The following is a 22,876-nucleotide window of genomic DNA, read 5'->3' on the forward strand; positions in this document are numbered from 1 at the left end:
TTCCCTGGTCCCCAGTTGGGACTGTTGCACTTCTGGAACTATCCCTTTTGGTCTGATCTGTCTCATAACTCATTTCATTTCTGAGTTTGGCAAAGCCACAAATGCGTTTGAAGATGGTGTTTCATGTTTTCATTTGTCGACATCCTCACCAAGCCCCGTGCTAGCAGCCTGGGATCCGGGGATGGAGACGGGGTGATTTTGGTCCTTTCGTTTGAACCCAGGCTCTCACCACACACCTGGACTTGTAATCTTTTCGGCTGCGGATCATCAGAGCAATAGCAGTTTTTGCCGTTTCGAGAAAATCGAAGTGACAAAAGATAATGCAGGTTTCCCAAGATGAATTTGGACTGCTTCAGTTCTCTTTGGCTAAAATTCTTAGTTTTTAGTAAAGGAGCAAACTGTCATGAACTAAATGGTCCTTGCAGATTTCCTAGCAAACAGGAAAAGTGATGGAAGCCGTGAGAGAGTTCAGCTGTGTCGCCATCCACAGCTCTCCCTGGAGCAGAGGTAGGACAGCCACTGTCCCCTGACTCCCGTGGGACGGTGGGGTGGAGGGCAAAGGGAGGCACCTGCGGTACCCCAAAGCCAGGAGAGCCAGGGCAGCCCTGTTCTTCGTGAAGAAGGCTGAGTGTTTCTTCCTTTTTCATTCAGTGCCTCAGCCACACAAACAGGCCAAGTTTCCCAGCAAATAACTCCTTGCATTTCTTTCTCAATTCTTAAAAAAGTTCTAGGTCAAGTTAGCTGTTTCGGATGGCTTGCCATCACAGGTACTCTCACACTCCAAAGCCGTATCTAAAAGTAGTGTGCCAGGGTTTCCATCAGATGCACATTTAATGTTTCGCCCGCCCCTAATGCATGTAAAACGCTGCTCAGCACGCGTAACTGGATGGTAGAACGTAGAGGGTTTATTTAAAGGGTAGTAATTTGATGCTGAACTGTCCAGGGTGCCCATTGGCTGGGGCACCTGCATTTTCCTCTGGCGACATTCCCAATCTAAAAATCACTTAAGTGAGAAGAGAAATTCGATTGTAGCCGTAGGCAAGGATAATGTGGAAAAGTTTCTTTGCAGTACTATTTTGGACCTGCACCGTAGTGGATGCCGAGGTAATCTATCAGTTTGTGAGTGTCTACAAAATGCAACTCTCTAGATAACAGGTTTAAAGTAAAGATTTAATACAGTCTCCATCTCCTATGATGTTGCAGTGACAGTTTAAAACTCATTCTCTAAATCTCAGCAGACTTTATAGCTAGCAGTGGGCCAATATAAAGTTTAATGGCATTACAACACATAAATCATCTTTTAAAGATGCTACTAGTAGCTCCAATATTAAATGCAGACAATCGCCTGTGTTATAAATAATTTATCAAACACCATTTCAGATTAGCCTTCCATGCTGAGTTATTTATTTTAGCCTTTTCTGTACGATTCCTAAGGCACTTTTTGAAAGATCCATTACTGGTCAGTTTAATGAACTTGGGGGTCTGTTTTGTCCCCTCAAGCACTCGGGTACAGCTGTGGTGACCATTACATGGCCGACGTGGACCTCTTTGTGCCTTTTACAAGTGCTGCCCATTTGTCATGTAGCGGTAAATGGAGCTGCACATTGGAGTCGAGGGACACATTGCACGATGCAGTGATGGAGACAAACAGATAGCTCTATAAAGTGCTGCTTGTCACAGCTGACTTGTAGTACAGTACATCACTCTTATTGTAATCTCATTTAAGAAGCCGGGGTGGCCCGGGGGACTGATATTCCCAGTTAGTTTGGGCTTTGTAGCCATAAAGCAGGAAGTGCTCCTTTTATATTCTCTGAACTTTTAGGGAGTGTGCTTTTTGCTTGGATTAATTATTACAGGAACTTCTTCACAGAACTGGGTGCAGATTCGTCAGCAGGTTTGTTTGGACCTCCTTCTCCTGGCCTGGGGTCTGGTCCAGGCGGTTGCTGCTTAGAGATAAACGGTCTCTGTGCTTCCAGGAGCCCTCTGGCTTGCTTCATTAAATAAGTTACCTTTTATTAAGCAACAGCTATATGCCAGACACTATAATAGGTGCTTTCTATACCTTATTTCTAATTCTTGCAGAAGTCCTGTGGTAAATCCTAATTTGTCATCACCGTACTACAGGGAGGGGAGAGTAAACTCAGAGAGGTGAAGTGACTCGTCTCTGTTTGCATAGCAGTAAGTAAGAAACGGGGTTCAGACCCAGTCTTTCTGCCTCCACCTCTGCCAGATTAACTTTTAATCACCAGGTGGTGGTGGTTTGGCTGAGGGTCTCAAAGTAAAAGGAAGCAGCCATTGGGCCAGAGGGCCATTTTTCCGGAAGCCAGGATGAGTCCTACTGGTTGGTGTGCACACTGAATCCAAGTTCCCCTGTGACTAGCAACGTAAATCCATGAGCAGCTGGCTGGGGGAGGACGCCGGCCTGGCAATGGGAAAGAGCATGGCACCTGGGCCTGACCAGCTGGGGTCACGGGCTCTGCAGGGTCCTCGTCAGAGCCCCTCTGTAGCAGCTGTCCCTGGGCAGATGCTCCTCAGAACTCAGGTTACCCCATGGCTTCCAGAAAAGGGAGCTGCAATTTCTCTATGAAGAATGAATTCTAAAGGAAGAAACGGTGCTTCCTGCATTTATTGTGGGCCAGAGATGGATAAAAATGTGGTGTTTTCCCCAGCTCTTGCTTTTAGTTTGTGGTTCTTCTCGATGGTATTCTTAAATATTTGGTAGAACTTGTTAAAGACAAGAGTTGTTTAATTGTGAAACTCCACTATAAAGAAAACACAGTATGAATATGCCCAGTAGCATATTTGCATATGTGTCTAGAATTCTGAGTATGGAAATACAGTGGTAAAAGACAGTCTTCGACATATGAAGCATTTCCTGGAACATAGTAGGTGTCTTTTAAATATTTGTTGAAGACATTAACTGTGTAAGTAATGGGTAGACAACAAGTCCTTGGTAATTTTCACCCTGTTCACCTTTTGACAGGTTTTGGTGGGGGTGGGGAACATGGGAAATAAGACATGGCTTCTTAGTACTGATCTCTACCATATTATTACAGTATAGAAATGTGTAAGGCGTGGTCTGTGGGCAAGGGAAACAGTGCTCCCCCACCAGTTGTGGAAATGACCACTGGAGGAACTGCTAGTTGGCCCAGAGATTAGTTGGCAGCCACCATCCTTCTCTTGAACATCCCTGGCTTCCAAAGATCCTAGGTGATTGAGGAGCGACATACCCCGAGTCAGGGAACTGCTGTCCACTGTCCCTAAGTCACCAAGCAGTCCCCAGCCCCCAGCTGAGCAGGTTACTTCTGAGCTGGTGTGGGGCTGTGGCATTCTGGCTCTGAAGTCCAGTGGACCTGTTTTACTGGTTACTAGCTTGGTGACCGTGGGCAGGCCATTCACCCTCTCAGCTATAGTTTCTTTTCAGTACTAACTTCAGAAGAGGGTGAAGGGCAGAGGTAAAAACGATGATTGGCAGTATGCCTGACTCAGCACTTGACACGTTGTAGTTGGTGCTCAATAAAATGTAAGGTTCATTCCATTTCATGGCAGCTTCAATCCTGTGTACATGAGATGGGGGTGGGACTGGAAATAAGATTGCAGGCTTGTGAGATTTTCTTCCTTAAGGAATTATCTTCTCTAGAATTGGTGGGGAGGAGAAGAATTTAAAAGGCATATTTTCTCAATTTTTAAAAGCCTTTTATACTTAAACAATAGCACACACGATAATTTATCAATAAATCAAGCTATACATAGTACATTTTGTACATTTTTAAGTTATTTAAGTTCATCTATTTACATTACAGAATATTTGCAAAATAGAGGCAGATTCACCTGTGATCTCTGCACTGTCACATTCTGGTATCTGTGTGCCCAGTTTAATTCATGGACATTAGATATGCATGCCTGATATCACGGGTAGATCTCCGTTTCCTCGGAGTCTTCCCCCATCCCCGTCCCCAAAATCTGCATTCAGTCCTGAGTGCTGCCAGTAGGGTTTGTGACACCCACCGGGTGCTGTTGGCTGGCTCGAGGCACCGGCAGCAGTGACGAGAAAAGCCGTGATGACAGAGCAAAGGAAATCCTCAAACAACAGAGAAGAGAAAGGAAGAGGAGAGGGTTGGTCAGGAGCAGGGGAATAAGGAAGGTGCCCTACACACACGCGCATGCGCACATGTGCAAATCTAGCCATTTAGTAAGAGAAACAAGTTGGAATGAGGCTTAACGAGCAAGTGTGTTAAGTTACTGGTTGGTTTTTGCTGTCTGTTTGGTAGCAGCAGCCATCTCCCTAAGATGCTTGCTTTGCTACCACTTTCACTGGCTTTTGGCCTGTTGGGAGCCCCAGGAGAGAATTCCGGTTAGAGGATCCTCTGTGAACGGATTCTCACGGGGCCATAAATGCACAAGAGATAAACCAGTTCCGTTGGTCCCACATGGGTGCCACTCAGGAAGTGAAAAAACCTGGTGGCGTAAAGATCCAAATAACCCCTCAGCTCCTACTGCTGGGTTGCTGAGGATCCCACTTCCAGCAGAGCCCTCTCTATCCTTCTCCGAGTCTGTAGAGGGCGCTCATGTCACTGGAATCCCACTTCCTGGCCTAGGGCAGGCAGAGGAGCAGGAACCCTGAGTGCCTCAGATCCTTTCGCCAGGGAAAGTCAGCAATCTGCCCTTCGGCGATCTCAGGACGCCTTTGGGGCAGGGAGTGATATTTCTCAAAGGGTGGTATTTAGATGAGCTCTTTAGTTCAGCTTGCACGCTTAGGCACTCACGTCCTGGTGGATTAGGAAGGGGCAGCACAGGTTAGAGTCCCTTCCTTGGGAGAATGGTTCGTTTTTGTCCTTCTTGCCTGGAGAACTTGTATTTGATGTTCTCCACGTCCCACTGTGCTGCCTCCATTACCTGCCTTCGGTTTTACTGCCTTGTTTTCTACATGCCAGGCACATGGCCTTTCAGCCCTTCCCGAAGCTTTGCTGACCCGGCTGGTGTTCCCACGGCTCCTTCTCAGTTATCTGTTAGCCCATATCACACTTGCCTTGTAGTTACTTAGGTCTCATACCCCCACCGGACTCTAAACCCCTACAGGGCAGAGACCTTGGGGCCTCATCCATCTCTTCAGCCCTAGCTTCTAGCATAGGACCTGGCGTGTGAGAGGCCTTCTCGAGTAAGAAATGAATTAATCCACTTAAGTAACTGTTGGTGACTTAGGCTTGCTTCTAAAATGAGTAGAAGAGAGAGTGATTCAAGGAAACAAGTCACTTCGGTGAATTCGTAGGCTCTTTATTAGAAGGCAGTAGATTTTCTTGGGTAAGAGGTCCTGCCCTTGGCTTTGCCACCATTTTTCTAGAACTATAATGTTTTGGTGTGTGTCCTACCACCCCCCCTCCCCATGATACTGACTTCTTCATTATGTTACCTGGAGGCAGGTTCCAACCATTATTGCACACTTTTGACCAGGGGTTAGCAAACTACAACCCATGTGCCAAATCTGGCCCACCGCCTATTGTTAATAAAGTTTTATTGGCACGCAGCCACACACATTTGTTTATATATTGAGTGTGACTGTTTTGTGCTACCATGACTGAGTTGAGTAGTTATGACAGAGACAGTAGATCTACAAAACCTAAAATATTTACTTCCTGGCCTTTTACAAGAACAGTGTACTGACCCCTCTTTTAGATGACCCGTTGCTGTCTGCCAGCCCACAGTCCTCGGTTATGCAGGGATTATCTGATGTGAAGCAGCATGTTGAAGAAGGGGTACGTGCATAAAGGGTTTGAAACACCTGGTTCCAGCACTTGCCATTCGAGGAACATTCAGCACATTGTTGTGGTACTGTGAGATCTCTTCTTCATCTATAAAACGGGCATGGAAAATGTCTGCCTCACAGGTGATTCTGTGCCCTGCTTGTGAAAGCACTCTGTGGATGTCCGAGCAGGCCCTCAGAGCAACTGTGGACATTATTGCTGCTGTTCTCTTTCTCAGGAGGAGGAAGCCAAGAAACTGGTGAGTGAAGCCATTGCAGCTGGCATCTTCAATGACCTGGGGTCTGGAAGTAACATTGATCTCTGTGTCATCAGCAAGAGCAAGCTGGACTTTCTCCGCCCGTACTCTGTGCCCAACAAGAAGGGGACTAGGTGAGTGAAGGAGATGAAATTCTGCCTGTGGCCATAACTTCCTTGGCCACCCTCAATCTCTCCGTGGCATTTCAACTGGGTTTTCTTGACTGTTAGCCACGTTAGGTTTAAGTAAATCCAGTGTCCCTGGGCCGGCCTTACACAACAGACCTGTGAGTCATTATTTGCTTTATTTGCTGTCAGGTGTAGAAAAGTGATTTAATTTGAAAATGTTGGTGGGAGAGGGAGAGCAGGGCCCAGGAAAGAGCCCTACCCTGGAGGGTTGTGGGGGAGAGGTTCGAATCGCCTGGTGTTCTTTCTCTGGTCTCTTAAAGAAGCCCCTGAATTCTGTATGAAATTCTGTGAGAAGCATTTTTTGGGGAAACCAGCCCATAGCTTTTCTCAGAGTGGTCCAGGAGTCGCAAGCAGTTATAAACCATTCGTTAGGAGTCTCTGAAAGTCTTGGGAGCTGACTGGTGCCTCCTGCCCTCCAGGGAGCCCTGTCCTTTAGCCCGTGGCCATGTGCCGAGCAGGCTCTGTGTGTCGGTGGTGCAGCCCGGGCTCGGACTGGGGGACAGGGTTCTAGACGATTTGCTGAATAGAAGTGGAAGGTTTCCAGCCCTCGTGGCTGGAGCATGCGGACGAGCTGCTCATTTGCGGTCTCCCGTGGCCGTCCGGCCGTCCTCTGGCCCCCGGCCTCTTCTGTGGCCTGCGTGGCTCTAGACGTGGCTCCTGACCGCTGCTTCCAGCCGTGTCCGTGCGAATGCAGCACGGCAGGATTTATAAACTCGACCGCTTCCGTTTCGCCCCACATCTAGCCCAGAGTGTGGCAAGCACCTTCTGGAATGCTTACTTTAACGCTCACTACTCATACCCAGATTCCAAATCGGGATTAGTTACAAGGAAAGAGTAGAACATTGAGAACCAGCACTGCGCTCGGCATTGTGGGAACTCCTGTGTGCTCATGGAGGGTAGGGCAGCTCAGCAGCAAGAAGTTCTCGCTCAGGGGTTGGAGAAATGTCGTTGCCTGGCGTGTGACTTTGGGCGTGTCAGTGTCCCAGTCTTCGAAATGATGGAGCTAGATTAGGTGATCTCTAACGACCTGTGGGGTACCTGGCGCCGTACTGGGGGAGCAGGCTTTGCCAAGCTCCCTGATGGACTGCCTCCCCCATTATTTGCAAGATGCTTCGTGAGCTGAACAAGTCCATGGCGAAGAGTTCGGGGAGGGGGCGTGGTTACACTCCATCCAGACTGAACGGTGTCCTGGGTGAGGATTCCGGAAGCCATGTTTGAGCCACGGAAAAGTATTTGTGTTGGACAAGGAACCTGTGCTCAGCAGTAGCACATCTTAATTCTTGGAGACGCTGGCTTTCCTCTGGAAAGGAGACTGAACGAGAACAGAAACAAAATGATCCCGTCGGCTGGTTGTGAAGATTCAGTGAGGTGGTGTGAAAGGTGCTGGGCCCGTGGCAGGTGTGGGCAGCCTGCTCTCTAGACGGAGCTTGCTCGCTCCTCAGTGCCTGGGCCGAGGCAGGTGCCATGTGGCGTCAGGCCCTGTGACGACAGTGTGTACTCTGGGATCTTCCTGTCACCTTTTCTGCCAGTGGCTGATCGCTGGGGCACTCCCTGGGGTAGGGGAACCTCTCCCAGAGTGGGAAGTCCGGGGGGAGAGCGTGGGGGCAGAGCCTCAGGCCTGGGCAGGTGCAGACCCGGCCCTGCACCTTCCTCTCGGCTCTGCCCCCAGCCCTCCGCAGCCCTGCTCCGGGAAGGAAGCCCTCTCTGCATGCCGACACGGGGCACCATGACCAGGGTGGCGGGGCGGCTCCCGCGGCCAGGCCTCCCACAGATGTTGTGCTTCGGAGGAGTTGGGCACAGCAGCCACGTGGGGCTCTGGCTCCAAGAGGACAGGCTGCCAAGGGCCGGTCTGGGGGAGGGAGCCATGTCTTCACACCGGCACGGGCGGGTGGGGCACATCTTTAAAAGGTGCTGCTGGTCCCTCCTTGGGACCCGAAGGTTTGGCAGAAACGCGGCCAGCCATTCTTTGCTGCTCAGGCTCCTCTGACGTCACCCACTTTTTTCTGCTTCCTGCTCCGTGTTTGAGCACAAGTGCCCATTCGAGGGGGTGATTTTCGAGGAGCACGTGGTCATGGCACAGCTAGCAGCCTTCTGTTAGTCCGTGCCAGATTGACAGAAATAATGTCCCAGCTGGGGACAGACCAGAGGAACAGTTGGATTTGTACTGTTTGACGATATTGTAATTCCTGGCCCCAGTGTGAGAATTAGCAGCTCAAATGTGGATCTCACAGACCACTTGTGCTCAGAGAAACCGCTGTCGACTCAGAGAGAGGTGTGGGGAGTGTCGTCGCGGTGATCCGCCACGCTGCCACAGGCAGCAGGCCACCCTCCTCGAGGCTCAAGGGTGTCGTCAACAGTGACAAGCCCAGAGTGCGGCTGTGGGCCATTTTTATACTTAAAATGTTCTTGAAGTGTTCAAGATAACATTTAAGTCATCCTTTTTTCTATACAAGAGAAGGGTGATGGCGGCTTAACAGATCTGCTTCCCGCTGATACTGAAAAGTGCTCTTGGGAGGTTGATGCTCGAAGGCAAATGACCAAGTGTTTCCCAGCATCTTCTGGGGATGGTAAGGTGCTGGGGAAGGAAATCTGAGTGCCCATTAAGTGCCAGGTGCTCTGCAGGAGTGCTTTTAATGCACATCTCTCCCAGGCGTCCCTATTTTGTGGCACTTGAGCACCGAGGAGAGCGAGCCTTGGGACGGCTGAATGAATCCCCGCCAGGCTACAGAGCAGGGAGTCAGGAGAGCCAGGCTCTGCGTCCGGGCTGTTCGCCACCTTACCTGAGCGCATGTCCCTCGCTCCGGCCTCGTGTGGGGCCCCTTGAGGAGATCCTAACTCGGCCTTTGTTTCTGTCCTGTTAGGTTTGGCCGGTACAGGTGTGAGAAAGGGACCACCGCAGTCCTCACGGAAAGGGTCACTAGCCTGGAAGTCGAGGTGCTGGAAGAAACCGTGCAGACGATGGACACTTCCTGAATGGTGTCCGTGGATTGGGGTGGCGGGGTTACTGCTCTACCAGACAGGGGGCAGTGGAGGCTCCCCCGTGAGACATTCATTTGGCAGTGTGTGCTGATGAAACCCAATAAAAAATGAAAACCAAACTGAGTGGCTGAGGTCTGGGGGTCGTGTGGTTTTTTTGGCCACCAAGGTCCAGTGACCCGGCCCGAGTGCCAGTCTGCGTTCAAGCAGGCGTGAGAGCAACGTAACCCTCCTGAAAGCGGGTGAGGCCTCATCTGTTGCAGAAGTCAGATGGACCTTTCTCCCCACCCCTTGTGCTACTTCTCTTTCTTCAGGGCGGTCCCAGGTTTTCTTGTTTTGTTTTTTTAGGGTGAGGGCAGCACAGCCTTTTACCTCAGCAGCCAAATAGGAAGAAAGTAGAGACGATCAGTTCTAAGTACCCAGAAAATGCAGGTAGGTTAGGTGGACGGTTTGCTTCTCCGTGGCTGTGTACAACTGGGTGCGCTCCACTTGGGCCAGTTTCACGAAGTCAGAGGAACGCTTTGGGGCTGTCGGTAATGAGTAGGATACCATCATTTCACAGGCACTCAGGCCTGCCGAATGGTTGAAATCTCACGCCTCCAGAGCGTTCTGGAGTAGGCGGTGTTGCTCTCATAGTGTTGGACGTAGATGGCATGCAGAAAGCAAGTTCATCTGGGTCTGAGGCAGATTCTGCCAAGGGTGACACAGTAGAGACTCAGAGCCTTAAAGAGTAGGTGTTAAAAAAACCTGTGTGGAATCAGAAAAACCTTCAGTGGTAGAGGCGAGGCGGAAGATAGGGCTTCGACTCTCCCCTAGAGATGGCGTGCTGGGATACACAAGAAAGAGTCCCGGCACCAAGGTCTTCCAGAAGGAACCCACTCTCGGTCCAGCCCCCCTTGTTAAAACTGCAGGGAGAGGGGTAGGGAGAACAATGCAATTACTTAGGGCAGCATTGTGGCTGACCATTGTCAGAATTATCTGGGGAGCTGAAGAAAATTCCAAGATTACTCAGAATGCCTGGGGTCGGAGAAATGTTTTTTAAAGGCGCCTCAAGAAATGTTGCTGACACACGAAGCTGTTGTAAAATTACGAATCCATGAATTGTACACATTCACAGAAGTGACCCCTCTTACCCCGTTTTATTTCAAACATGGAGAACAAGTACAAAGCAAAGGTTGCATCTGAAGAAAATGTCTCAAACCCGACAGTGTTACAGTAGAACAGAGTTCACACATGGAAACAGAGCAGTGGCCCAGCCCAAGTCCTTCATCCCCAGGGAGGCCTGGGCCCCTGGTCAGCAAGTTGGCTGCAAGCGGACCACCTGACCAGAACGCTAACAGAGCGGGCGGGCATGTCTCTATCTAGCTGGAGGGCTGAACTGTCACCAAGTCAGCGGGTGACAACTTAGACCATTTGAGGATTGAGTATAAGCAAACGATTTCCTTCAGAGCTTGAGTTTTCCTTAAATTCACATTTATAAATTAGTCTTCACAGTTAATCCTATTTGGGAACAAATAAATGAACATAGTTCTGGTTTCCTACGCATAATACAGCTGTATGTTAACTCTTGACTTACATGGTCCATGGGTCAGTTTTGTGAAGGGGTGGGGGGGAGTGGCAACCATTTTGGGATCGTCTGCAAGGCAATGATGCTAGGTAACTTGCAGATTTTATTTCAAATTCTGTCAGCAACGCTGAAGGTAGATAGTCCCAGTTTACAGATGAAGAAATTAAGGCTCAGGCTAAGGAAGATGCCCAGGGTCTCGGCAGGAAGTTGCAGAACCAGAACTTGCACAGAGAACAGCCCAAGGGCATGTTTTATATTTGTATTTTTTTTTTTTTTTTGTACCCCATGCTTCCTTCCCACAGAGGACAACGCTTAACACTGATAAGTGACCTGCCAGCACTGAAGCAGGTGACGGAAGTGCCTGCTACATGGCAGGTGTTCAGGAGAAGGCGGCTGAGCCGGACTGCATGGAAGGCACACGTGGCTTCCCAATATTATTTGCCTTCTGAAGCTCTGTGCCAGATGCTGAGCTCTCCTCATCGTCATTCGAGTTATAAACATAGAGAAAATATTAGGAAAATCACTCTGCTTAAAAAAAAATTATTTCCACCTTATCCTTTTACAACAGAGCAAGCACACAGCTCGATTTTTTAAAAAAGATTCTAAGAGCTAAACCGAACTTGCTACTAACCATTTTGAAAGGCTCACTACAAGTCACACGGTCTCCTGCAACCCCCCTGTTCTTACAAACCTTGACAGGTCACTGAAGGAATTATCCTCAAGATTCACATTACAGTCCAGACACATGGGGTGCGTCAGTGGCTCGCCCAACCACTCACCCTTGGTAACAACCCAGCTGAGATTGTCCACAAAAGTTTAAAGAAAGGACTTTCGAATTTGACCACCAGTTAACGTGTGACCAGTGCCCCTCCCCCCAGCTGCTCTGCATTCGGCATCTGCTGTAAAGCCCGGCCCCCTCGAGGAACCCGCTGAACCCTCTTGTCTTAGTTGATCTAGGCTACCAGGCGGCCACTTTGGAGAGAAGACTCAAGTAAGGCAAAGTGGTGCGGCTCTGATAAGGCACGCCGCGTCCACGTTCAGGTGCTTGAAGTCCACACGTGCATCTGTTTGGCAACCTGGTGCACATATCCGATGTCCGGTCTCTGGTTGGGGTCGGGGTAGATGCACATACTGACCAGTTCTCGCAACTGTAAGAGAGAGAACGCTGCGTGTTATTTGTAAGGAAGCAGCAGCCTCTTGAGGCTCTGCCGGCACTTGACCTGTCTCGACTCCTTCAACCCTCGCAGCTCTGGGGGGTGAGGGCTGGCACTTCCGGTAAGTGACAGGTGTGCAGGCACGGCCACCGCGGAGAGCCAGCCGAGACCAGTCCTGCACCTGTCCGGCCCCGAAGGCCATGCTCCGAGACCTCGCAAGCGGGTACGTCCAATCGTGAACTTCCAGCTGCCCACGCTGCTGTGTGCGTGTGTGTGTGCGCACTCGTTGTCGGTCATGCGGATACCCAAACCAGAGGACAAAACTCAAGGCGAGGGCTTATTGATGATAATAAATGCATTAACATGCAGCAGGGCTGCAGTCTGCCCACCCCCTGGCCTCTTTATTGTGCTCATGAAAGACAGAGCTTTTAATTATACAGACACCGAAGGCTGCTCCTGCCTCGGGGTGGGGGAGGGGCGCCTTGAGCCTCTGATCGCCTCGTTCTTCTGATAGCCAGAGTGCCAATTATTTTAATGGTAATTAAAATAATGACCTTAAAAAGCCTACGTCTCAACTTGCATCACTGGGCTCGCTGCAGTTTTAAATACCTGGTGCTGGAAGGGCTGGCCGGCCCTGGGGTCGGGGGCAACGGCGGAGAGACTCTTGGTTCCCAATAAGGGGGCTCGTGCGGACTCGGTGGCCACGCTCAGGGAGTCTGGGGAGGGCGGAGGGGTCACGCGGAGCCCCGGGGCTACTGTACGTGCTCCACGTTTCACACCTGAGGTGTTTCGGGGTGCAGACGAGGTTTTTCCGGGTCGGGCATTGGGAGCATCTCCTCCAATCCGCGTGCCGCCTTTTTGGGGTTCCGCTGCTTTCTCGGCACCGGGGAGCCCCCCGACAGGCGCTGAGGCCGAGTCTGCGGTCAGCCCAACACGCCTGGAGTCTGAGGCTGCCCACGACAAGCACGTACTTTTCAGAGCCCGACGGCAGTCGGGAAGGTGGCGGCTGGCCCCTGACAGCTTAATGTACCCAAGAAAAACACATCAGGGTAAAGTCACTGTGACTCCCAGTTACTCCTCTGTGAGTGGACTGTGCGGTTGGCAAGAAGAGCAAGTTTGGTAAACTTCAGAAATCAAGAGAAACAGACAATAAAGTGTCTTTATACCCATTTCTAAGAGGTGATGTAAACTTCAAAAGTGAGGTGTACTGAGTGACTCCAGTGCTAAGAAGCATCTCTCCTTAACACACTGCCTAGAAATGCTGGGTGTACGAGGTGAAAGCCAGATGCCCTGGGGAGTACGAGGTCACGGAGTTGGAATGATGGACTTGGGAGGGAAGGGGGCTGAGGGCTTTACTCAGCAGATTCATTCATTTCAGCTTCTGTCTGGAAGGCAGAGAGAAGTTGTGATCTGCTCCAAATTGCAAGTCTAAGCTTCTAAATGGTACAGAGTTCCAAATTTGTTCATTTACTTATTTTTTAAAGTTTTGAAAATGCTATTTGTTTATTTATTTATTTATTTATTTGAGGGCGGGGGGGGGGGGGGGGGGGCAGAATCTGAAGCAGGCTCCAGGCTCTGAGCACAGAGCCCGACACGGGGCTGGAACTTGTGAACCGTGAAATCATGACATGAAGTCGGATGCTTAACTGACTGAGCCACCCAGGCACCCCTCCCAATTTAAAACGGTAAGAAAAGAGGGGCCCCTGGGTGGCCCAGTTGGTTAAGCATCCAGCTCTTGATACTGGGTCAGGTCATGATCTCACAGTCATGGGATCGAGCCCCTTGTCGGGCTCCATGCTGAGCATGGAGCCTGCATGGGATTCTCTCTCTGCCCCTCCCTCTCCCTCACACACACACACACACACACACACGCACACACACTCTCTCTCTCTCAAAAATAAACTTAAAAAAAAAAAGGTAAGAAAAGAAAAACCAAATGCAACTATTGGTTAAGAAATCTAGTTTTTCCTTTCCTGCCAACTTCCACTCCAGAGCACTTTGACTTCTTCCAACGATACGGAGAAGAATTCTGTAAACCACTGAGGCAAAGGCCATGAGACTGTGTACTGAACAACCCAAGGAATGTGTACTCCTGGTCCTCTCTCTCTCCTCTGGGAGCGTGCAAAGCCAGTGAGCCTTGCCTTAAGTACGAAGGCTGCCAAGAGAAGGGTGGCTGACGACCCTTTTGGCCGGCCTGCCTGGACATGGGGTTCAAGCACGTTGGGAGACCTGGTCTCTGCAGCTCAAGCCCCTGGGAGACCAGGGCTGCCCCTTTCAGAACCTTTGGGATGGGGATCGCAGCGAACTGCACAGGTGGCGCCTCATCCCAGCTGGACACCTGGGTACTGGAGACATGCGCCATCAAGATACGCTGGCACAGTGGTTGGGGGCGGAGTCTCTGGGTTCAAATCCTGCCTCCACCGCTCGCAAGTTACGTGACCTTGGGAAAGTTACTTTAACCTATCCGTGTCTCTGTTTCCTCAGTAAAATGGGAGTTGGGGAGCGGGGAGGACTCAACGGTAAGTCATAAACGTGGGCTGTTACCGTGACAGTAGCTTCCGGTCAGTGTTAGCCTGGTGCTAAACTGAGCGCATCACGTGCATTACCCTCATCCCTACGCCGACCCTGTGAGGTAGAGTCTAGGATCATCGCCACGTTACAGATGAGGAAACGGAGACTCAGAAGGGACTCACCCGAGAGCGGTGAAGGGAGCGTGCAAGTGAACACATCTGTCTACGCCCTCAGCCAGGCTGTGTCGTAAACCTGCCCTTTCATCTTCACATTTGATTCACAAAGGTGAAATCTTAGCCCTATTTTCAAGAAGACGGACCTGAGGAAGGGGACACTCAGCCAGTAGCTGGCACGACCCAATGCCAGACCTGCCCGTCTGTACCCAGAGCAGAACGCTGACGGTAAGAACCCAAGGTGTGACTCAGGTCTGTGACAGTAGGGAGACCGGTCCGCTTGCCGTGGCTTCCGGTCGTGGGAGCGGAGTAGCAGCCAGCCGGCCGGGCTACGGGGCCAGCCAAGGCCCCGCCGCCTCCCGCCTCCGCATCTGGTTCCTGTTGTCCGACACCACGTGGAGCCCGTCTCCGCGACCCGCAGCAGCGAGCGTCCCACTCAAGCACCGGGTTGGGAGCCAAATGGGCAGAAGTGTGCCCACGGGGCCTCCCCGGCCAGCTCCTGCTGGATTCGGTGCCGGTGGGCAGGCCACAGACTGCTGCTGGGGGCCCACACTGGTGTCTGTGAAACCTCTCCCGTAAAACTAATCTACTTTGCCCCCTCACTGAGTCGCTTTCCCAGAAATGTCCACCCGGCGAGGTGAACCCCCGCTCAACCCCACAAGATGCCTCTGCTCGTGAGCCACTGCTGGCCATCGGAGTCCCCAGGTCTGGTGACAGCAAACCCACCTTCTCAGAGTAATGTTCTCCAGGGAGAGGTGGGTAGTCACATTGCTCGATCTTCTGACAGAGGGAGAAGAGGTTCATTTTATCTCCATAGAAGGGGCTCTGGAGAGCTGCCATCTGCAAGGGGAGAGGGTGAGAGGCATGAGTTTGCAGCCCTGAGGTCCGGGGACAAAAGGGACCGCTCCGGATGGCCGTACGGTCCTTCTCTGGTCCTTGCTGCGACTGTCGGGCAGGCTGTCTTCACAACCCCGACGAAGCTGGGATTCAATAGAAAGCAGCAGTTTTAACGTGATCCTTGTCATATAAGCAAAGCAAGCGGCACAAGGTTTCAGTGACAAAACCCGAAGGGCAACGAGGCGGGGGGAGCCGCGGGCAGGCACACCCCGCCTCACACCTCAGCTCCCAAGGCCTGAGTTTTGGCCGTGCGTGCCGCGCCGGCAGACGGAAAGAGGCTCTGCTCACCGGGATCGGGGCCCAGCAGGCCCGCTCTGGTACCCTGTCTTCTACTTCTAAGAAGCAATTCCAAAGACACCCGTGGGAGGATGTCCGAGGAGTACATTCAGGGAATTACTTACCCGAGGACTAGCGTGTTGGGGGGTGGTGGGGAGGTAAGGCTTTGGTTTGCATGCTGGCTATTTCACTAGCTGCGAGTTCAGGGTTCTCTGTGGAAGCTGGACGCCCAGACATCATCAGGGAGGAGGGGCGGGAGGAAGAAGGCTGGCCGTTGGCCGCCGACGGCAGGGGCCTGGGACCCTCCGCTCGGCAGAAGCTCCAGGGTGGAAGCAAGTGCCCGGCTCTGCGCTCTGCCTGCTGTGTCTTCTGTCTTCTGCCCTCTGGTCTCTTCGTCCATAAAACGGAAAGACGCTCCACGCACAGGGCTTTGGTGAGGTGTGGCTGGCACCAGAGGTGCCAGGAGCTGGGGCTTCCTGGACTCCCCACCCCGACCGTTCAGGGCTCTACTGGCGGGGTGTCTTCAGAGGGGGTACGTGGGAGCTACGGGCGGCTCCGTCAGGCAGCCGCGTGGCGGCCCAGCGCAGGGCCCGCCGGCCCCATCTGCTGATTAATCCACGATGGGATTCAAGTGCTTCTTGTCACTCCCACTCACTGTCGCCTGCCTCCGAGAGATGGCCCAACACCTCCCGCTGATGAAGTGCCCTTGGGTAATTGTGCCTGCCCGTCCGTTTGGCCTCGGTTCCCTTCGAGGAGCTGGGCTGCCAAGGCCACTCTGTGCAGACTCCTTGGCCGGGGCACTGGGCTACCCGAGGACTCCTCACTTGTCCTCGGGCCCCGGAGGACAGGCCAGCAAGCGCGATCTCAGGGCAGGAAGGAGCCCATGGGTGCTGGGTTTATGGGTGCCCGCTAGCTTTAGTGTCCCGGTCTGCCCCCCATCCTCTGTTCACCCCCGTGAACAGGTCTGGTGGCCCCCAGGGCAGGGAGGCCTCCTTCAGGAGGGCCCAGGGGGCTTCAGACCCAGGCAGCATCCTTGGGTCTACACAGGGCCTTTGGGGAAGCAGCCGAGCGTGACCTGGAGACTGGTTTCCTCTGACCCCGGTCCAGGCGTCTGCCCGGGGCGGCACCTGTGCGCCCAGGTGCCTGGGCCACGCTCGAGCTTTCAGGTGGACGTTTAGGGCCGGCCTCACCCCTCCTCCCGTGACCAGGGACTCCGACCCCCCCTGAGGAGGGCTGCGGGGAGTGGCCCTGGTCCTCGGCAGGGAAGGCTGTGTACGTGGAGGCCCTGCCCGCCGCAGGCTCCGCCAGCCTGACAGGGAGCTGGCTTTACCACTGAGTGTGCAAAATGGCATCGCTCGGGTGATGCGTTTCCAATAGTTAAAATGAGAGCCTCGGGTGCAAAGGGTTAATTGGGCAGCTTCAAAAGGACATCTGTTGCCACAGCGGAGAGCAGCTGAGGCTCCGGGGCGGTCACTCGGGGTGATCTGCGTGCCCCGCGAGTCGTGGCTAGATGATTAAGACAGATTTTCCTGGAAAGTGTTTCTGCTCAGAGTAGAAAGGACATTTAAAATGTTGGTCCACTAACACAGGCCCTGGCTTTCCATGTGTTGGAGCTGGGAGGCTGGCGAAGCCCTTTGACGAGCCAACCTGGTCTGCACGAACCTTGCTGTTTAGGAGTCCAAAAGGGCCCCAGAAATTGGTGGCCTTCAGTGCACCCCTGCCTCCTTTCCGGCATCCTCCCACACAGGCCTGACCGGGGTCGGCAGCGGCTCCACCAGGGAAGCCCTCCCCACCGGCCTCCCCGCTGACAGTGGCTTCTCCATCCACACAGGCAGATTCTAGTGGCAGCGACGTCCCCCCACCGCTGCCCCTCCAGCTGCGGGCCCTGGGCCTTCCACCCGGATCAGGGCACTGGGCTGTGAAGGAACCTCGGGCTGCCCGAGAGGCTGGGATTAGAACGATTACCCCGAACGACGAGATCCTCGCACCGGCGACCACCCACGTCTGCACGGGCGACGCGGAGGAGGAATCGCCATTTGGGGCCGATCCTGGCTGTCTGTCAGGGCTGCCGGAGCCGTGGCTCTCAGCGCTGCTCCTCAAATGCAGAACTGTCCCTCTGCAGTGTTATCGGGATGACACACGACCGGGGACCTGGGAGAGTGCCGGCACTCGCCCCCGCGGGGGGTGCTCGGAGAGACTGGTGTGCGATCTGAGATGTCACAGGAAGAAGGGCAACTGCCTTTGACTCCTGCTCTGTCGGGGCCTCCGACGCCCATCTTGTCACCTAGTGTCTCCTAGAGGCCAATCACCAAGCGGTCTGCGGCCCTGTTCCGCCACGAGGTAAAGGGCAGCAGGACCACGCTCTGGGTCAAGCCATGATTCCAAACGCGCCTCTGCGCCAGGGGCGGCTGATTCTTAGTCTGTCTCCCCGACTGCTTTCTTGCTGGGTCTCAGTCCCTTGAGGCTGCTGCGAGAAGGTCCCCTGCCGAAGATCCTGAGGCTGGCACCAGATGAGCCAATTCCTTTAGCTCGTGCTTCAGAGCTGAGCTCTCGTGTAAATAAATAAATTCCGCAGAGCCCAGGCAGTCCGCCGGACTGTAGTGAAAACAAAGCCCCGGGCCTTCTAACAAGGCCAAGCCCCAGCATCTCTGGGACAGAGGGGAGGCTGCTGAAGTCACTTGGGGCTCCTGGCTCCTCACTACCTGGTCTTTCGTCTCCCAGGGGCTCTGGGCAGAGGCCCGGGTCCCTTTCTCCACCAGGGGCACCTACTCCAGAAGGCCTGCCCGTCCTGTGTGGCCAGGGCCTGGCTCCTGTCCACAGGGGAGTGGGCTCTGACAGGCAGCCTGGGGACAAGCGCCCATCCTGGCCACTTTCCTGCTGTGTGACCCTGGGAAGTCTCTCCACTTCTCCGAGCCTCAGTTTCCTCCCACAGAGCCAGGCAGGGACTGGCCTAACGTGATTTCCCTGATTCACCCCAACGTCCCGGGCGGCGCTGGCCTGGCGGGGCTCCCCGCTGCTGAGCCAATTGGCCGGTTTCTCCTGGTGCTGACCTTTTCAAGACAGATCCCGGTTTGCGCCCACTCCTGGGGGACACAAGCCGGTGCTTTGTGGCAGCTCCTCACTAGCCACGGGGCCAACATCAGCATCTTAAAGTGACCTCAGGAGTTCCTCCCTGGATACGGGGATGCCGTGAAAGGGGCATGGTGGGCTGAATAAAGGCTCCCAGAAACGTCTGTCTCTTAATCCTTGAAGCCTGTGAACGTGTTACCTTAAATTCCAAAAGGGAGTCAGCAGATGTGATCGAATTAAGTACCCCAGATGGCAGGTTCTTCTGGGTGGTCCAAGTGGGTCCTATATGTAACCACAAGTGTCCTTACATGAGGGAGGCTGAGGGGGATTTGACTGCAGAGGAGGAGACGTGTCGCCAGAGTGCTATGGGAGGGGGTCACGAGCCAAGGAATGCAGGTCACCTATTTTCCATGGAAAAGGCAAGGAAATGGGCTCTCCCTAGAACCTGGAGAAGGAACCAGCCTCACCAACACGTGCTGTCCACTGAAATCGATTCTGGATTTCCGGCCCCCAGAACGGTAAGCGGATAATGTTGTTTTCGACTTCGTGATAACCTGTTACAGCAGCCAGAGGAAACTCACACGGGGGGCTTTTGAGACTTCCAGTCCATGCTGGGGCTCCGGGAAGGGCAGGCCTGGCCGCATCGGGCAGGTTTTCTCTCGCTCTGTGCTGTCGCCCCAGACCTCACGCACCCCCCGCCCCCACTGGGCTCAGGTGTGTCCCTCCGGAGCCACGCCGAATCCTCAGATGTGGTCTGGAGGGGCTGCGTGGGCGCGGAGCCTCTGTGACAGCTCCTCTCGCCGGCGCTCCTGGAACCCACCACAGGCTGCTTAGCGGGAGCTCCAGCCGTGTCTGCGGGATGCTTCCTCCTAATTACCAAGCCCTGGGCACAGATGCATCTCCCTCCCTGTCTGCTGGGAAAACATCCGCTCCCCGCGGGGCCGGGGGTGTGGGGAGAGGGGTGGTGTCCTGCAGCAGAGCCCCTGCCGCCTGACATCCTCTGAGAGGCTGGCCACGGCTGGCCACATCAGCCACACTAGCCCTCTTCTGTGGGAGGCCCAGGTCCTTAGATCAGTGCCCGCTGTCCCCAAGGATGTCAATGTCCGAAAGACTTGACTGATTTCATTGACCTCCCACTGCCAACACGTCCCTCCCTGGCTGCCAGCTGTGCGGCCCCCCATCCTGCCGACATGTAAATCAGCTCGGCCGAACGAGAGGCTGGTGCTGGTGAGCCACGAACGCGGACGCTGCCTTGTTTAGACGCGTGTTTAGGTGCCACCGAGACCCAGAGGACCGCCTACCGGGAACCCACGGGCCGAGTGTGGCAGGCCTGGGTGGGCATCGGCCTCCAGAAGCCGAGACAAAGGCTCGGGCAGGGAGCAGGGCGGCTCTGTGCCCGGGGCTTGGCACAAGCACAGGGAGCCAGCTGCCACCCTCTGGCCCCGGGGAGATGAGCCTGCCGCCTGCCGCACCCACCCTGGGCTCACACCCTGGTCGGCGGCCTGCGTGTCTGTCTGTTTATGTTTGCAGACCCTCGGGGTTCACAGAGGTAGGAAGCGGCTTACGGAAATCCCAAGCCTGGAATGGAAAAATAAGAGGACCAAACCATCTGGACCAGAGACGATATCCATGAGGGCAGGGGGACAAAGGCATGAGTCCTCCATGGAAAAGGGGGCCAAGCTGCACTCTGGTTTCCTGCTGGCCAAAGCAAAAAGGGAAATGTGGCCAGTTGTGGAGTAGATGCCAACTGATCGGCCTGCACTGGGTCAGCAGCTCCAGGCAGCGGGTGGGGGGGCGGGGGGGGGCAGGGGTGGGGGATAATGAACTTCAGTGACCTGCCTGCCATTGCCAGAGGGCTTTCTCTGAGCCACGCTCTGTTGGTGCCTCACAGCAAGGGACGGTGTGACCCCATTTTGTACTGGGGCGACGGAAGCTCCTGGAAGGAGACGCTGACTTGCCCCAGGGCCTTCATGGGGTGAGGGGGCAGCTGAGCTCTGAACGCAGGTCCTTCTGCCCAAAGTGGCCCCACACCAGGATCCTGCGCGCTCTCACCCAAATTACCGCATCAGCCATGTGAGTTAGCTGCATGCACGCGTGCGCACAGTCGGATTCAAACTCGCACGCCCTGCCCCCTGCTACGCGGAGGGCATCTGCCTGGTCCTGGGGAGACCGGGAGCGGCAGCCCGGCCCCCTGAAGACTGACCCCGGGGTGGATGACGCCCGGTTAGTGGGGGGCTGGAACCCCCTCCTCAGAGGGGCAGGGGGGGCAGGGCTGTGGGTACAGGAGCACGGAGCCCGGGGAGGGTGGGCTTGGCTTTGTCACTGGCCTTAGCCCTGGTGGCCCTGGTGTTCACCTGAAGAAGAGACTGTACTTGGAGAGATGGCTGGAGAGACCCCGAAGTCATGATTCATCTTGGGAGGCAGATCCCGGTGCCAGAGATTCTGAGACTCCGGAGCTTTGCCCACCTGGCTTTCATTCGTTGTAGGCAAAACGCAACCGAACAAGCCCTCTGGGGCCATTACGAACGTGCAGGCCCGTGGGGCACCCAGTAAAAGCGGGTTTCTTTCCTTTCCTGTCATCCTTGCTGAGGAGAGTTCCGACTTTCATCTCTTTTCTCTTGTTGCTAAAGACGCCAATTCCCCTCCACATTCCCTCCCGCACCCACTGTCCTTCCCAAGATCACCGCCCACCCCCCTGCTCAACCACTCTGACTCCCAAACCCCACGGCAGCCGGACTGTGGAGGGAGACAGGGACGGGGAAGGATACAGAACGCAGCCCTCTTCCGCCTGAGGGGGCCAGGAACTGCCCTGCGCTCCCTGATCCACTGCGGCCACCAGGTGGGCACCACCACACCCCGGCTGCTCCCGTTCGGTGGCCATTAAAAGAATTCCTCCCACCACAGATGCCCTGTGGGGTCCCGGAAAGCAGGTCTGCTCCCCATCTCTGACAGTCAGGGTCCGACTCCCCCTCAGACCTTCAAGATGACACCGTGGGTGGCCCACACTGCTGACCTCCGGGAGAAGGGGGTCCCAGGCACAAATGCCACCTGACTTCCTCTTTAACCACTAGGTTGCTTATTTAAAATGAAATGTCTGCTGCTCTTAAAAGCATTTGAGTTGCTGCGAAGTTTCAACCTTGCAAAGGGATCAGTTTTGACCTCAGAGTCTCAATCAGTAACGTGGGGAGGGGGGACCCTACTGCCAAAGGCCCTGACCACAGAGGCAACCACGGTCCCCAAGTGGATCAGCAGTGGGCAGCTTTTTCCTTAAGTTCACGCCCAAGGACTGTGAGGTCAATTCCCAGAGGCAACAGTCCCAAGGAAGCCAAGAAACCAGTCTCCGTGACACCCACACACTCCCGGTGGCCCCTGGCTGCTACCTTGAGCGTCGCCGCCCTGGCGGTCACGGGCCACGTCAGCATGATAAGGGGCCTCTTCAGCTTCTCACTTCTGAGCCAGACCCCACATGTGCTCAAGTCAGCTCCGGGGAAAGCAGAAAAATAATCAAGGTTCCAATTTTGAAAGCAAACCGTGCTTTCTGGTCTCATGGCCCTTGGAGGGTTGTCAAAGCCTTTCACATCTGTTGTTGCATTTATCTGGACGGTGACGGTGCAGGATGGGTACTATTCCCATCTTACAGATGGAGAGGCGGGCTCAGCAGGATGCACAGAATCCCAGAGCTGCCCAGCACGACGGGGCCAGGGCCAGGGTGCTGGAGGGTGTGGCTGCCAGCGTGAAGACACGGGAGGGCTCAGGCCCCCTGCCCTCCCACTGGCGGCTGCAACAGCTTCATGGCTAAGAATGGCTTGTGCTCCCAGACCCCCAAGGGTGGCTGGCCAGAATGAGCGGGAGCTTCTATTTGTTCATGGCGTCTCATGTCTGAGCCTGCCAAGACTCAGAAATATTCCCGTCCTGGGGCGCCTGGGTGGCGCAGTCGGTTAAGCGTCCGACTTCAGCCAGGTCACGATCTCGCGGTCCGTGAGTTCGAGCCCCGCGTCGGGCTCTGGGCTGATGGCTCGGAGCCTGGAGCCTGTTTCCGATTCTGTGTCTCCCTCTCTCTCTGCCCCT

General features: G+C 54.2%; 2 protein-coding genes across 4 annotated transcripts in view; one reads left to right on the forward strand and one right to left on the reverse strand.

Annotated features, from left to right (window-relative positions):
• Positions 1-9,287, forward strand: part of PSMB7 (proteasome 20S subunit beta 7) — a 59,193-nt gene extending 49,906 nt beyond the window's left edge. Inside the window, exons 7-8 of the mRNA XM_047830986.1 lie at positions 5,980-6,131; positions 9,047-9,287. Of these exons, the coding sequence (XP_047686942.1) occupies positions 5,980-6,131; positions 9,047-9,158 (264 nt within the window). The 3' untranslated portion in view covers positions 9,159-9,287. The remainder of the gene's footprint in view (positions 1-5,979; positions 6,132-9,046) is intronic.
• Positions 9,288-10,281: 994 nt separating this feature from the next.
• The window catches only part of NEK6 (NIMA related kinase 6), an 86,648-nt gene continuing 74,053 nt past the window's right edge, over positions 10,282-22,876 (reverse strand). For all 3 annotated transcript variants that reach the window (XM_047830985.1, XM_047830984.1, XM_047830983.1), the window contains exons 9-10: positions 15,293-15,406; positions 10,282-11,876 (exon numbers count right to left, since the gene is read on the reverse strand). In XM_047830985.1, the coding sequence (XP_047686941.1) occupies positions 11,766-11,876; positions 15,293-15,406 (225 nt within the window). In that variant the 3' untranslated portion in view covers positions 10,282-11,765. The remainder of the gene's footprint in view (positions 11,877-15,292; positions 15,407-22,876) is intronic.

This window comes from Prionailurus viverrinus, chromosome D4 (assembly GCF_022837055.1).
Source record: "Prionailurus viverrinus isolate Anna chromosome D4, UM_Priviv_1.0, whole genome shotgun sequence".
Lineage (NCBI taxonomy): Eukaryota > Metazoa > Chordata > Mammalia > Carnivora > Felidae > Prionailurus > Prionailurus viverrinus.